Genomic DNA, 14,837 nt, shown 5'->3' with positions numbered 1-14,837 from the left:
AGTAAAATTTAGGTTGTTGATCATGTAGATAAAATGTTGTTTTCCCTGCACGCGATGTGCCAGACTAAATTTTTAAAAGTTGAGATAGGTGGAGGTTACAATTGTTTTCAGTTTCTGGCAATTAAAACTTTCGTAGCAAATAGGAGTGGAGAACCCAGTTTCTTTGGTTTGATTACTTACATCCTGAGGTGGGTGGGAGGGTAAAAATGTCCTTAGGTATTATATTTTGTGTCATAGAATTAATGATGGAGTGCACTTTATCAACGGAGTGGATCACACATGGGCAAGTCCACCATATGTAATTTTGACAACAGCTCGGTTTAGTATTCAAAAGAAGTTGGGCCTCTTAGAGTGTCCTTATGGAGTAGAGACATTATGAATCCTCTAACATGGAAGAACTCACTATGCCCAATTATTTTACATTAAGAACATTAACACCACTAATCCCTGTTTCCAGAGAAGATGGCAAAAGTTCCCAGAACGTGCTGCAATTTTAAGAAGGCAAGTCAGCAACTCTGAATAATCTCCTTGGGCCTGATTCACTAAGGATCTTAACTTGAGAAACTTCTTATTTCAGTCTCCTGGACAAAACTATGTTACAATGCAAGGGGTGCAAATTAGTATTCTGTTTTGCACCTAAGTTAAATACGGTCTGTTTTTTCATGTAGAACCCCGAACCTATACAAGGTGCTTAGTTAGATTTTTGCCCTTTTTCCACCCCATACCAAATTGATCAATTTTTCAGAAGATAAAGGGTAAGGGAAATACTGATGCCTGTTGTATGACAAAGAAACTTGATCTGTATTATCTTTTTAATTAAGTTAATCCTGACTGATACAGAAAGAGGCAGCTCCTACCATTTGTGAATTTTAGATATTAGAAAATCAATTTAATATTGGAAATTCATCTGTACGCATGCAGATTTACCTAATTATTTGAACCAGAGGGTTCATTTAAATGGGAATTGAAGGAGATGATCCATGCAATCCACTCTATCGGGAAGACACTGCACTTATCATAATTACTTCTTAAACTGCAATATGAGTCAAATTCATTCACCATCTGGAGAATGTTTTCCATGGAACTATAGAAAAATGAGTAGCATATCTGCATAAAGGGCTACCTTGTCCTCTCTATGCACAGTTAAGAGTTTTGTTGTATTCGGATTGTTTCTTGTTATACATGCAAGAGGCTCGAAAGTCAAGGCAAATAGAGTGGGGTAGAGTGGACACCCTTGCCTAGTGCCAGTTTGAAAGTATGTGACATATCTATTTACACCACAGGGCTGGAATATAGGCGGTCTAGTCCAATTCATATATGCAGGGCCTATCCCACAGAAAAGGCCACTCAACTGAATGCCTTAGTGGCATCAAGGGAGACCACAACGGCCTCTTTATTGTTTGAATGCCTCACTCAAAGAAGGGTAAATAGTGTCCAAGATTTAAGCAGATAGACTTTGAGGCATGAAGCCCTTTTGATCCAGATGAACCAATTCCGCTATAACCCTATTCATCATTTATTTATAGAGCGCCACTAAATCCGCAGCGCTGTACAGAGAACTCATTCACATCAAACCCTGCCCCTTTGCAGCTTACAATCTATATCCCCTAACATACACACACACACACATACACAGAGAGAGACTAAGGGCAATGTGAATAGTAGCCAATTAACCTACTAGTATGTTTTTGAAGTGTAGGAGGAAACCGGAGAACTCGGAGGAAACCCACGCAAACACGAGGAGAACATACAAACTCCACACAGATAAGGCCATTGATGGGATTCAAACTAATGACATCAGTGCTGTGAAGCAGAAGTGCTAACCACTAAGCCACCGTGCTGTCCATATTGAGCCTAAAGGCTAGTATTTCAACCAGAACTTTCATGTCCGTTAACAGTGGAAATATTGGTCTATACAAGTCAGGATAAAGGGGATCTTTTCCCAACTTAATCAGTACCACAATCAATGCTTCACATACAAACTGACATAATTCACAGATCAATAAAAGGTCTCCAGCAACTTGGGAACATAAAATGCTCTATGTTGTTTGTATAGTTCTATTGGGAGGATGTCTACTCCTGGGGCATTGCCATTTGGAAAATACATAATTGCATCATTCACATCATCCAATGAACACAGAGATTCAAGGTAAGTTCTACTGACCATTGAGAGCCTGGGGAGACTGAATATTTAAATAAAATCTGGCTGGTCACTTTCATCATATTCAACCCATGACGGGTATACCTCTTTATAATAACTAAGGAAATTCTCTACTAAGTAAAGCATTAGAAAACGTTTTTTTCCCCTGTGTAATCTACAATCATCGGCAGAGCAGAACTGACACTTTCTGTAACCGCCATGTATGCTAAAAAAGAAAAAACAAACAAAATTTAAAAAAAAACAACTAGCATTCCTGTCTGCCTGCAGATGATTGCCATGTGTAGAAAAACAAAGTATTTGAAACTTAGACTTGACTAATAGGTAATCAACCTACTCCTTTTGAGAATGAAGCCAATAGGTTCCTACCAAAACATAGTGGGTTATAATATATTCAGATTCCAGAGTCCTACAGTTTTGTTCTAACTCTTGCTCTTTGTGTTTTTGAGAATTGCTAGCCCCGCCCAGACTCTCATCCCACCATGACCTCTCTATCGTTGTCAATAACTCCACTATCTCCTCTGTCACCCAACTCTGCTGCATGGGTGTCACTCTTGACTCCTCTCTCTCTTTTGCCCCCCACATTCAATACCTCGCCCAAGCCTGTCGCTTCCAACTCCGTAACATTGCCCGCATCCGTCCCTTTCTCTCTCAGGATGCCACCAAAACTATCATCCACGCTCTCATCATCTCCCGCCTGGATTACTGCAACCTTCTCCTTACTGGCCTCCACCACTCCCACCTTGCCCCCCTCCGCTCTATACTCAATGCGGCTGCAAGACTCATCTTCCTCTCACGCCGCTCCTCCTCCGCCTCTCCACTTTGTCCCGCCTTACACTGGCTCCCCTTCCCCTACAGAATCCTTTTTAAACTCCTTACCACCACTTACAAGGCTCTCTCCCAGTCTACTGCCCCTTATATCTCTAACCTCCTCTCCATTCACACTCCTGCCCGCTCCCTGCGCTCGGCCAATGATCGCCGCCTCTCCTCCCCACTGATAACCTCTTCCAACTCTCGAATCCAAGACTTCTCCCGTGCTGCCCCCCTTCACTGGAACGACCTCCCTCGCTCCATCCGTCTCTCTCCCAATCTGTGCTCCTTCAAACGGGCACTTAAAACTTACCTGTTACTTAAGGCCTACCAACCATCCATTTAACCTCTCATCTCTTCTGCTCATCCTCCCTTGACCCCTCCTCTCTCCCCTTTGATTCACTGGCTCCCTTTTGTGCCTGACTTTGTTTACCCTCCCTTAGGATGTAAGCTCGAATGAGCAGGGCCCTCTTCCCTCCAGTCTCCATACCTGTTCTTCTGCTCCGTCTCTACTGCATCTGCCCTCCCGGAGTTTCTGAAGTTCTGGTACTGTGTGTTTATTGTTCTGTACTGTTCTACCCTGTATAGTCTACTGTATAGTCTACTGTTTGTACTGTGTGCGGCGCTGCGGAAACCTTGTGGCGCCCTACAAATAAACGATAATAATAACCTATTAATCAGGGTGCCCCTGAGATAGAGAAGAAAAGAAAAAGAAAGAACCCCTCCCATCGAGCAACCCACACTGATCCTGTTCCCACTAATGATAACCAGAATGGGTTGAGCTTCCAGAAGGCCTGACCCTTTGTAATATTATAGCCGGACTGGCCATCTGGCGGGGTGCCGCGATTTTCACGGGGGGGTTCACGAGTGTGAGAGAGCCAGGAGGTAGGGGATGCAGGGAGAGGGGTGAGAGACCTAGGGGTGTAGGGGGTGCTGGGAGAGAGTTGAGAGAGCCAGTGTGGTAGGGGGTGCTGGGAGAGAGGTGACAGAGCCAGCGTGGTAGGGGGTGCTGGGAGAGGGGTGAGAGACCCAGCGGGGTAGGGGGTGCTGGGAGAGGGGTGAGAGACCCAGCGGGGTAGGGGGTGCTGGGAGAGGGGTGAGAGACCCAGCGGGGTAGGGGGTGCTGGGAGAGGGGTGAGAGCCAGCGGGGAAGGGGGTGCAGAGAGAGGGGTGAGAGCCAGCGGGGAAGGGGGTGCAGAGAGAGGGGTGAGAGCCAGCATGGGTAGCAGGTGCAGAAAGAGGGGTGAGACCCCCAGGGGGGTAGTGGGTGCTGGGAGAGGGGGTGAGAGAGCCAGGGGGTGCTGGGAGAGGGGGTGAGAGCCAAAGGGGAAGGGGGTGCTGGGAGAGGGGTGAGAGAGCCAGCGGGGAAGGGGGTGCAGAGAGAGGGGTGAGAGCCAGCGTGGGTAGGGGGTGCAGAGAGAGGGGTGAGAGCCAGCGTGGGTAGGGGGTGCAGAGAGAGGCGTGAGAGACCCAGGGGGGTAGGGGGTGCTGGGAGAGAGGTGAGAGAGCCAGGGGGGAAGGGGGTGCAGGGAGAGGGGTGAGAGAGCCAGGGGGGTAGGTGGTGCAGGAAGAAGGGTGAGAGAGCCAGGCGGGTAGGAGGTGCAGGAAGAGGGGTGAGAGAGCCAGGGGAGTAGGGAGTGCAGGAAGAGGGGTGAGTGCCAGGGGAGTAGGGGGTGCACGAAGAGGGGTGAGAGAGCCAGGGGGGTAGAGGGTGCAGGAAGAGGGGTAAGAGAGCCAGGGGGGTAGAGGGTGCAGGAAGACACACAGAGAGGACAAGTGTTAAAAAAAAAAAAATCAAGCCTTCATACTCCATTCACTTATATTATCCATACCCCCACTTCTAAAGTTCCGTTTCGACCACTGCCGTCTGTTCCTGCTCCCGACTGCCTGTGCGAGCCGACAGCTGCAGATCCCTCATCGCCCAGCGCGCCCAGGAGAACAGAACACATAATGCCATAATCAGGTAAGTTCATATATTTTCTCGTGTGCAATGTGTTTTTAACCATCCTTTCTTTAACTGGGGGCACTACTGTGTATCCAATGACGTTTACAACACTATGTATTGCTCATTATTGCGCTGTAATATTTCTTGCATATTTATCTGTACAGAGATTTTTAATTAAGAAGAAAAAACATTGCTTATCATAAATTTTATCTGTGATTGTGTCAATATATCTTTTTTTGTTTGCATTGTAAATGATGTATTAAGCTGCTCCTGAGACTCACATTCTCAGTATCTTATATGCTGTACCAATTTTTATTTGTGAATGAGATTTTGTCTGGGCACTACAATGATTTGGGGGCACTATTGTGGCATAATATGATTTGGAGGCACTATCGTGGAATAATATGATTTGGGGGCACTATTGTGGAATAATATGATTTGGGGGCACTATTGTGGAATAATATGATTTGGGGGCACTACTATGCCATAATATGATTTGTGGGCACTACTGCATGGCCAAATATGAATTGAGGGTAATGCTATGTGGCATAATATGACCTTGGGGCACTACGATGTGGCATAATATGAATTGAGGGCACTACGATGTGGCATCATATAAACTTCTGCCAAAAGCAAGTCTTTCATTGTTGAATATGATGGGAGCCCAAAGAAGTTGCTGTATCAGGGCCCAAAATTCCTCATCGGCCCTGCCTGTGAGTCAAGGTGGTAGATGTCTCCAGGTAAATAATCTAAATGTTTCCTATCTAATCAAACTGATGGATCACATCCAATTATCTCTCACCCACCTCCTCTACCCCCCTTAATTTATATACTGTGTTATTTAAAATGAATAGAAAAGACGCATATCCAGTTACTGTAGTAAAAAAAAAAAAAAAAAATTCTCCGACATTTTGCTGTAGATGGAAATACTTTTAATGCGACCGCATGGGTTCAAATGATCATTCAATAGTTATGGGTTTTTTTTAGATATTTGTTAAGAGTTTTATTTCATGTGGAATGATTCATGAAAATTCTGCCATTACTATTTAATTGAGGGAAAAGGGTACCTGTTACCTATATGTGTGTAAGTACTCTGTTGTTGCTAATTTGTGGAGGATTTGAAAAAAGCAAAACATTGGTTTCCATAGTGGGGCCTGTATAATTGGTAGTATTGGGTGACATGGTGGTGGCAATGTTGTAGTGTGTTTGGGGCTTAGAGAGAAGCGAGAGGAGACAGAGGGCAGAGGGTTGGAGAGGAGGTGAACTGAGTAGCTGGAGAGCGCAGTTAAAAGTGATGGAAACAGGGAGGTAGGAGAGCCCTGCTCAAAGGAGCGTACAATCTAAAAGGGAGGGGAAGACAGACAGGCACATGGATGAGACGGAGAGATGGGAGAAACAGAGACGGAGTCGAGGAAGGGGGAGAAGGGAAGAAGGGATGAGAAAGAGAGGAAGCCGACCAGTGGGAGTTTAGGCATGAGACTGGAAGGCTTTTAGGAAAAGGTGGGTTTTTAATGTTCGTTTGAAAGAGGACAGATTAGGGGAAGTTCTGATGGAGCGGGGGAGCTTGTTCCAATGGAGGGGAGCGGCGCGGGAGAAGTCTTGAATACGTGCATGAGAGGAGGTAATCAGGGGGGAAGAGAGGCGACGATTGTTGGATGATCGCAGAGGGCAGGAGGGAGTGTGAATAGAGATAAGGTTAGAGATGTAGGGAGCAGTGGAGTTGGCGAGGGCCTTGTAAGTGAGAGTGAGGAGCTTGAAAAGGATTCTGTAGGGGAAGGGGAGCCAGTGAAGGGCTTGGTAGAGTGGGGACACAGAGGTGGAACGGCGAGAGAGGAAAATAAGCCTAGCAGCGGCGTTAAGTACAGATCTAAGAGGAGCGAGATGAGAGAGGGGGAGGCCGATAAGGAGAAGGTTGCAGTAGTCCAAGCGGGAGATAATCAGAGCGTGGACGAGAGATTTGGTGGCATCCTGGGAGAGGAAGGGCCGAATGCGGGCAATGTTTCGAAGCTGGAAACGGCAGGATTTGGCGAGAGAGTGAATGTGAGGGGCAAAGGAGAGAGAGGAGTCGAGGATGACACCTAGGCAGCGGAGTTGGGGAACAGGGGAGATAGAGGAGTTCTCAACAGTGATAGAGAGGTCAGAGGGGAAGGAGGTACGAGAGGGAGGAAAGACAATGAGTTCAGTTTTAGCAAGAGTTTAAGTAATCTAGAGGACATCCAGGAGGAGATGGCAGAGAGGCATGCGGATACCCTGGAGAGAAGGGAGGGAGAGAGATCAGGAGAAGAAAGGTAGAGTTGGGTGTCATCAGCATAAAGGTGGTACTTGAGGCCGAAGGAGCTGATGAGTGCACCCAGAGAAGAGGTGTATAGTGAGAATAGTAAGGCTCCAAGGACAGAGCCCTGAGGGACCCCGACTGGAAGGGAGGAAGAGGGGGAGAGAGACTCAGAGGTGGAAACAGAGAAGGAACGGTCAGCAAGGTAAGAGTTGAACCAGGAGAGGACAGTACCGAAGAGGCCAATGGACTGGAAGGTGTGAAGCAGGAGGGGGTGGTCAACGGTGTCAAAGGCAGCTGAGAGGTCGAGGAGAATCAGGAGGGAGTAGTGGCCCATGGCTTTAGCCGAGAGGAGATCATTCGTAACTTGAGCCAGGGCAGTTTCAGTGGAATGGAGGGGGCGGAAGCCTGATTGGAGAGGGTCAAGGAGGGAGTGTTCAGAGAGGTAGGTGGAGAGACGGTTGCAGACAAGTCTCTCGAGTATTTTGGAGACAAAGGGGAGAAGGGAAATGGGGCGGTAATTAGAGAGTGAGGTGGGGTCAAGGTTGGGTTTCTTGAGAATGGGTGAGACGAGAGCATGTTTAAAGGCGGAGAGGAAGATGCCGGTGGAGAGGGACAGGTTAAAGAGGTGAGCGAGGTGGGAGCAGGTGCCGGCGGAGAGGGAGCGAAGAAGGTGAGAAGGGATGGGGTCCTGGGGGCAGGTAGAAGGGGGGGGGGAGAAGAAATGAGAGAGTGGACTTCCTCTCCCGAGGTAGGGCAGAAGGAGAGAAGGAGTTGGTGGCTGGGGGGAGAGTAGAGGGGGGAGGATGGGCGAGAGGGGGGAGGCGGAAGGGTTGGTGGAGGAAGAGATTTCAAGTCTGATGGCCGCAATTTTAGAGGAGAAAAAGGAGGCGAAGTCAGTGGCAGAGAGGGAGGAAGGGAGGGGGGGGAGGGGGGTGAGACAGGAGAGTGTTAAAGGTGGCGAAGAGGCGGCGGGGGTTGAAGGACTTGGAGGAGATGAGGGATTTAAAGAAGGATTGCTTAGCGAGCGAGAGGGCAGAGCTGTAGGAGGAGAGGATAAACTTGAAGTGGAGGAAATCAGCCAAGGAGCGAGATTTTCTCCAGTGGCGTTCGGCAGTGCGAGAGCATTTTTGGAGGAAGCGGGTAAGTTTGGAATGCCAGGGTTGGGGATTGGAGCAGCGAAGGTGGATAGGCTGGGCAGGGGTGACCGCATCAAGGGCAGAGGAGAGGGTTTGGTTATAGAGGGAGACTGCCTGATTGGGGCAGGACAGGGTGGAAAGGGGAGAGAGGAGAGTTTCGAGAGAAGAGGACAGCATAGCAGGATCAAGGGTGTCGAGATCGCGTCTGGACCGGGTAGATTTGGGTGGGGGGAGGGGTGCAGGAGTAGAGGAGAGAGAGAATGAGAGGAGATGGAGAGGAGAAGGAGAGGGAGGGTTCAGGAGGAATGAGTCTATTTATTGATGTAATTGTGGTGCTAACAATGTAATATTGAGGGTCATTAGGAGAAATATATACCCCCCACACACAGACACTCATACTACATCATGTTGTACTGCACCAGCAACACGCACTGCGCCAGCATCAGTGTGCATCAATATAGTGCATGGAGCCCACAACACGTGGGCCTGTGTGCTTTAAATGCCAGGGCTGATTTTTAGTCCCAGTCTGGCCCTGGTCTATAAACAACAGAAGATGGACTGGTCAGAAATCCCCCCAGCCTGGTACTCAACTTCTCGCACAGCAGATATCAATATGCTGGATATAAGAGCTAGGTTTATTCATGGGAAAGCATTGTGAGAAGCTGAACACCACAAAATTGTGCAGAGTTGGGGGTGCCTTAATCGCAAAAAATCTACAAGCCCCAGCGCCATTACCAGTTCTTTAAAACCCAAATTACTTTGAGTGTCTGAGCTTTATTGCTCCCTCAATCTATCAGTATTTTTGACCATAGCATTACTGAAGTCACCAATGCAGATAACTAGAGAGTCAGGAAAGAGTGCCATAATTCACTACGTTTTTTCAGGAGCTCACTATTATATAGTGGAGGTATATTTTATATATATATATATATATATATATATATATATATATATATATATATATATATATATATATATATATATACATATATACACACATACACAAAGGTCAAACCATTATCGAGGATGAATTAATTGTGGCTTTCATAAATACATATTTGCCCCTGGGGTCAATTTGGACTTTGTCCTTCTATACAAATTTCTTTCCTTTGTATTGGACAAATATACCCCAATAATTTGAAGTGTGGGTGGCATGACACAGGCCTTTTTCTTAAACAAATACATTTTCCTCCTTTTAAATGTGTCCCCAGTAAGAATATAACATCTGGGGTTTTTTTTGTTTTTTTTATTCACCACCAGGTAGTGTTTTATCGCATGTTGGCTTAGTGGATAATACCCACAACCACCCATTTGCAATACCGATCAACACTGAAAAAAAACAAAACCTTACATCCTTCCTCAACCTCATACCTTAATCCCAAAAACTCACCAACAATACCGCCCCACAGACTCTTATGAGGACAGAGTCAATAAAGACAGTGCTGGGTCCAGGCGCCGCGCTGATTGGTAAGTTTCTGTCTTTTTTTTTTTTTATGTCTGGCTCGCGGCACCCCAGTGACAGCGAGCGGCACCCCTGAGAGCCGCGGCGCACACTTTGGGAACCGCCGCCCTAACGGCTGATTTAGAATCACATTTCAAATGTAACATTTTATTAAATCAGGCACATTTCCCATATATTTAAACTCCCGGGGTTTAACCCTTTCAGCGTTGCACTCTGACAGTAACCGACGCTGCAGCGCCCACATTAAGTATACTCAATTTAAATTAATCTACATTTATTGCTACAATTTTACACCCCTGGCACTATGCACCGGGGTGTAACCCATTCGGCGCCACAGCATCGGACTTCCGATGCTGCAGTGGCTACCTGGACCATGTGGGAAATTGACTTTTTGATCTTTTTACTGCAAAAGGTTCAAAATTGTAAAAAAATCATTAAGTAGGTAAAAGTAAATCTTTTAGCAGCTGTATTGTTTTTAAACCCCCCAATGTGTGTGTGTGTATATATATATATATATATATATATATATATATATATATATAAAATAAATAACAGACAGATACACAATAACCTACCAGTTTAATTTCAATGCTGGTAGCACAAGCATCCAAGGCATTCTCCACAAGTTCTTTTACCACACTTACTACTGCAGTAATTACTTGGGAGCTGGACAGTAGGCTGATCGTTGTTGATGGCAGGTGGTGCATCTCAGACATATGTGCTGCAAAGCAAATGCACACATAGTAAACAAACGTTATTCATTTCAACATGTAAACATTTTTTTTTTCTAAATATTTACTTTACAGGTTTAAAATAACTGCAAATCCCCATAACTGAAATTTTCTGAAATGAATCCTAAAAAGGTAGAATGCATTGTTCAGTGATAACTGACATTACAACTCAGCTCTGTAAAACAATAAAGTACAACTTCCCCACCCAATTAAAGACAGCTGCAATGACTTCTACATCAATAGGAGAGTGTCCTGCTGAGATCTGATACAGGTCAAAGAGCAGAGAATGATTTGCTGTGACATCAGTGGCACTATCAGAATAATAGACACATATATTTCTGCAAAGCAAGCTTCTGGTTTAGAAAATCACCAACCTCCTAACATGGCAAAATGCTGAAGTGCAATGAGGGAGAACGGAGACCATATTTAGTTAAGCATTCACCTTCCAGTTATCCAGCTCAGTAATACAGAGCCTTTGACATATACTGAATGTCAAATAGTGGCTTTATGTGCTTTTTAACCCTATAATTAAAGTCTGTCACACTGGACACACATGAAATTCACAAGTTGCATTACAAGTAGCACAGATGCATGCAAGATCATCCATACTGGACACTCAATGTACGAGATAGAGAAATAATAATATAAATATATATATATATATATATATATATATATATATATATATATATATATATATATATACACATATATACACACACATATATATATATATATACACACACACACACACACACACACATTGTGGCAAGCTCCCGCTACTGCTAAACCACACAAGAACAACTTTTTATGCAGCTTTGTTGTCGGGATGGTTAAAAATGTATTTGCGCAGTATGACTTTCACAGCAATTATGGAGACCCTAAACGCTATCTAGACATAGACCAGCTCTCTCCAGAACAGCCAGCTTCCCCAGTGTTGGTCTCAGTGAACAAATGACACAATCAAGCTTTTATACATGATATTCCTCCCCCAGCCTTAGCTTGATGGGCAATTGACACACCCACCTCTTTAAGAGGAAATGCCCATCACTGGCTCTGTTTGCACTAACAGACACACCCTGTCCGCTTGCTGAGAGGAAGGAGCTTTCAAATCATGTAAGTTAACCAAACATTAAACTATACATAAGTCTTTACCTGGTTTAACCTCAATCTAGGTGCATAACTGTGCCAATGTTTTATTCTGCTTGTATGCTTTCTCTGCATCTTGTCAGATAAATGCCTCCCTTTCTTACATATCCCTCCCCCTAGCATCTCCAAATAGGGGGATGCGGACTTCGCGAGGAGCGCATATTTTTGTGACAATGCATCTGCATTCTTGTGCAGAATCCCAGGTCTATGTTCTACTGAGAACTTGAAAGGTTGCAGTGCCAAGAACCAGCGGGTTACCTTGGCATTTACCTTCCGGTTGTTCTGCATGCATCTCAATGGTGCATAATCTGTTATTAAGGTGAACTCTCTGCCTAGGAGATAATAGCGCAGAGCTTCTGTAGCCCATTTTATGGCGAGACATTCAATCTCCACGGTGGCATATTTTTGTTCCCTTGGAAGCAACTTACGACTTAGGTACAGGACAGGATTTTCTACTCCATTCTTCTTCTCCTGTGACAAGAATGCACCTAAGCAAACACCAGAAGCATCAGTTTGGAGGAAGAACCTCCGGGTAAAATCCGGTGCTTGTAGAACTGGGGAGGAACAAAGAGCTAACCGAAGATTAGACCAGGTGGTTTCTGCAGAGTCAGACCAGGTTAATCTATCTGGACAATTTTTTTATTTTTTTTTAACATGAGCGTAAGTGGAGCAGCTCTAGTGGCGAAGTGGCTTACAAACCGCCTGTAGTAACCTACTAAGCCTAAAAAGGTTCTTAACTGCGACTTTTCTTTCTGGTCTTGCCCAATTTTTTGACTGCCTCCGCTTTGTCTAGCTGGGGTTTTACACGCCCTCGACCAACAACGTACCCCAAATATTTGGCTTCTCTCATGGCTATGGCACATTTCTCTGGGTTAGCTGTTAACCCTGCTGACCTTAATGAAGCTAAGACCGCCTCAACTTTGGCCAAATGTGATCCCCAGTCTGGGGTATAAATCACTATATCGTCCAAGTAAGCGGCTGCATAAGCTGTGTGAGCTCGTAGCAATTTATTCATGGCCCTTTGGAAGGTGGCAGGTGCCCCATGCAACCCAAAGGGTAAGACTTTATATTGATAGAGACCATCAGGGGTGGAAAATGCAGTCTTTGGCTTGGCCGTGGAAGTCAGGGGAACTTGCCAATAACCCTTGGTTAGATCAAGGGTTGTCAAATAGTTGCTACCAGCAAGATTTTCCACTAGTTCATCCACACGTGGCATCGGCTAGGCATCAAACAGCGACATACTGTTTAGGCGCCTAAAGTCATTGCAGAACCTAAATTGTCCCATTGGGTTTCGGAACAAGCACAATGGGACTATTCCACTCACTAGTGGACTCTTCAATCACATCTAACTGGAGCATCTTCTCGATCTCCTTTCTCACGTCCACCCGTCTGGCTTCTGGAATACGATACGGCTTCTGCTTTACAATGACTTCTGGCGGAGTGAAAATGTCGTGTTCGATTAAGGTAGTGCGCCCAGGGAGGGAATTGAAGACATCCCTGTTCCAGCGAATCATTTCTTCAGTCTGTTGTCTCTGCTTAACAGACAATGCTGGCTCTATGGGCACTTCAAACTTTTCAATGGTAGTACTCACTACCTGAGGAGAGGTTTCTTCATCATGCCAAGGTTTGAGGTTAACATGATATATTTGCTCCTCCCTTCTCCTACCTAACTGGCGGACTCTGTAATTGACAGGACCGACAGCCTCTAGAAATTCATATGGCCCCTGTCAATGGGCGAAAATTTTGCTTTCCTGGGTAGTACCCAGGACTAGGACCTTGTCCCCAGGGTTAAAAGATCGAACAACAGCACTTTTATCATAACTTTTTCTCTGTCGTTCCTGAGCCTCTTTTACATGTTGCTGCACAATTGGCCCTATCTTTCCTAGCCTCTCATACATTTGGGACACAAATTGTACCAGATTTGGCTACCTGGGACCTTGCTGCTCCCACCCTTCTTTTAACATATCCAAGATACCCCTGGGCTGTCTTCAAAACAATAACTCAAGGGGACTAAACCCTGTTGAAGCTTGAGGTACCTCACGTATGGCAAACATCAAATAGGGAATAAGTGTCCCAATCTTTTTTTCTCTTGAGCCACTGCTTTCCTGAGCATGTGCTTTAATGTGCGGTTAAAGCGTTCCATCAAGTCATCAGTTTGTGGATGGAACACGGAGGTATGAAGCGCCGTAACCCCTAGCAACTGGCACATGTCCATCATCAGTTTGGACATGAAGGGAGTACCCTGGTCTGTGAGAATTTATTTGGTTATTCCCAAGCGTGTAAACATCAATACAAGTTCTCGAGCTATGGTACTGGACTTTATGCAACCAGGTATCCAGAAGCAATTCCCCTACGAAACATAGTCAAGCACCACTAGTATATATAGATGCCCACGTGCAAATTTTCCAGTGGCCCCACAAGGTCCATGGCTATCTATTCAAAAGGAACTTGTAATATTGGTATTGGAATGAGAGGTGCCTCATCCATGGGTTTGGGACAGGTTCTCTGACGAATGAGACAGGACTGGCAATACTTTTTCACGGCCATGTGTATCCTGGGCCAGTAAAACCTAAGCAGAACTTGTTCCAGTGTTTTATCCTCTCCTAGGTGTCCCCCACAGACATGTGTGTGGGCTGCTTTTAACACTATGGTTACATGGATCTAAGAAACCATTAATTGTTCTACTTTTTACCCCTGTACAATAGCAACTCTATACAGGAAAATATTTTTGACAATAAAATATGGTATACCTTCTGCAGGCTGGGCGGCTTTCGCTACCCCATTTACCCAAGTCAGACTTTTAAAGGCATGATCCAAAGTGGCATCATTAAGTTGGTCCCCTGCAAAGTCCTGCAGAGGAAACAAAATTGGTATTGCGGACCAGTCCGTATCCTCACTGACAGGCGGGGTAGGCTCATCTGCGACATCACCGACCAATGCTAGTTTGGACTGTCCATGTTTCCCCGCAGGTGGATGCTTTTGTGGAACTCCTGCTGTGACTCCCAGGATGGCATTCCAGTTTGGCGGCTCTCAAAGATTGATGTCCAGATGTTGTGGATTCTTAGGCGGTTCTTTTAAGACCGTGCTTCCGACCGCTGCATCAGCTGCCGGCATATCCGGCCGGATCCGCTCACCGAGGACCTCATTAAACAGTGGGAAGTCTCGCCCCAA

The 14,837-nt window shown here is 45.6% G+C and overlaps 1 protein-coding gene across 4 annotated transcripts in view; it reads right to left on the bottom strand.

Moving 5' to 3' along the window:
- Window positions 1-14,837, bottom strand: part of PMS1 (PMS1 homolog 1, mismatch repair system component) — a 276,036-nt gene that overhangs the window by 236,687 nt on the left and 24,512 nt on the right. For all 4 annotated transcript variants that reach the window (XM_075180034.1, XM_075180033.1, XM_075180035.1 and 1 more), the window contains exon 2: window positions 10,362-10,507. In XM_075180034.1, the coding sequence (XP_075036135.1) occupies window positions 10,362-10,502 (141 nt within the window). In that variant the 5' untranslated portion in view covers window positions 10,503-10,507. The remainder of the gene's footprint in view (window positions 1-10,361; window positions 10,508-14,837) is intronic.

This window comes from Mixophyes fleayi, chromosome 7 (assembly GCF_038048845.1).
Source record: "Mixophyes fleayi isolate aMixFle1 chromosome 7, aMixFle1.hap1, whole genome shotgun sequence".
Lineage (NCBI taxonomy): Eukaryota > Metazoa > Chordata > Amphibia > Anura > Limnodynastidae > Mixophyes > Mixophyes fleayi.
Note: the sequence above shows the minus strand (reverse complement) of the source record. Positions and strands in the feature narration are given on the sequence as shown.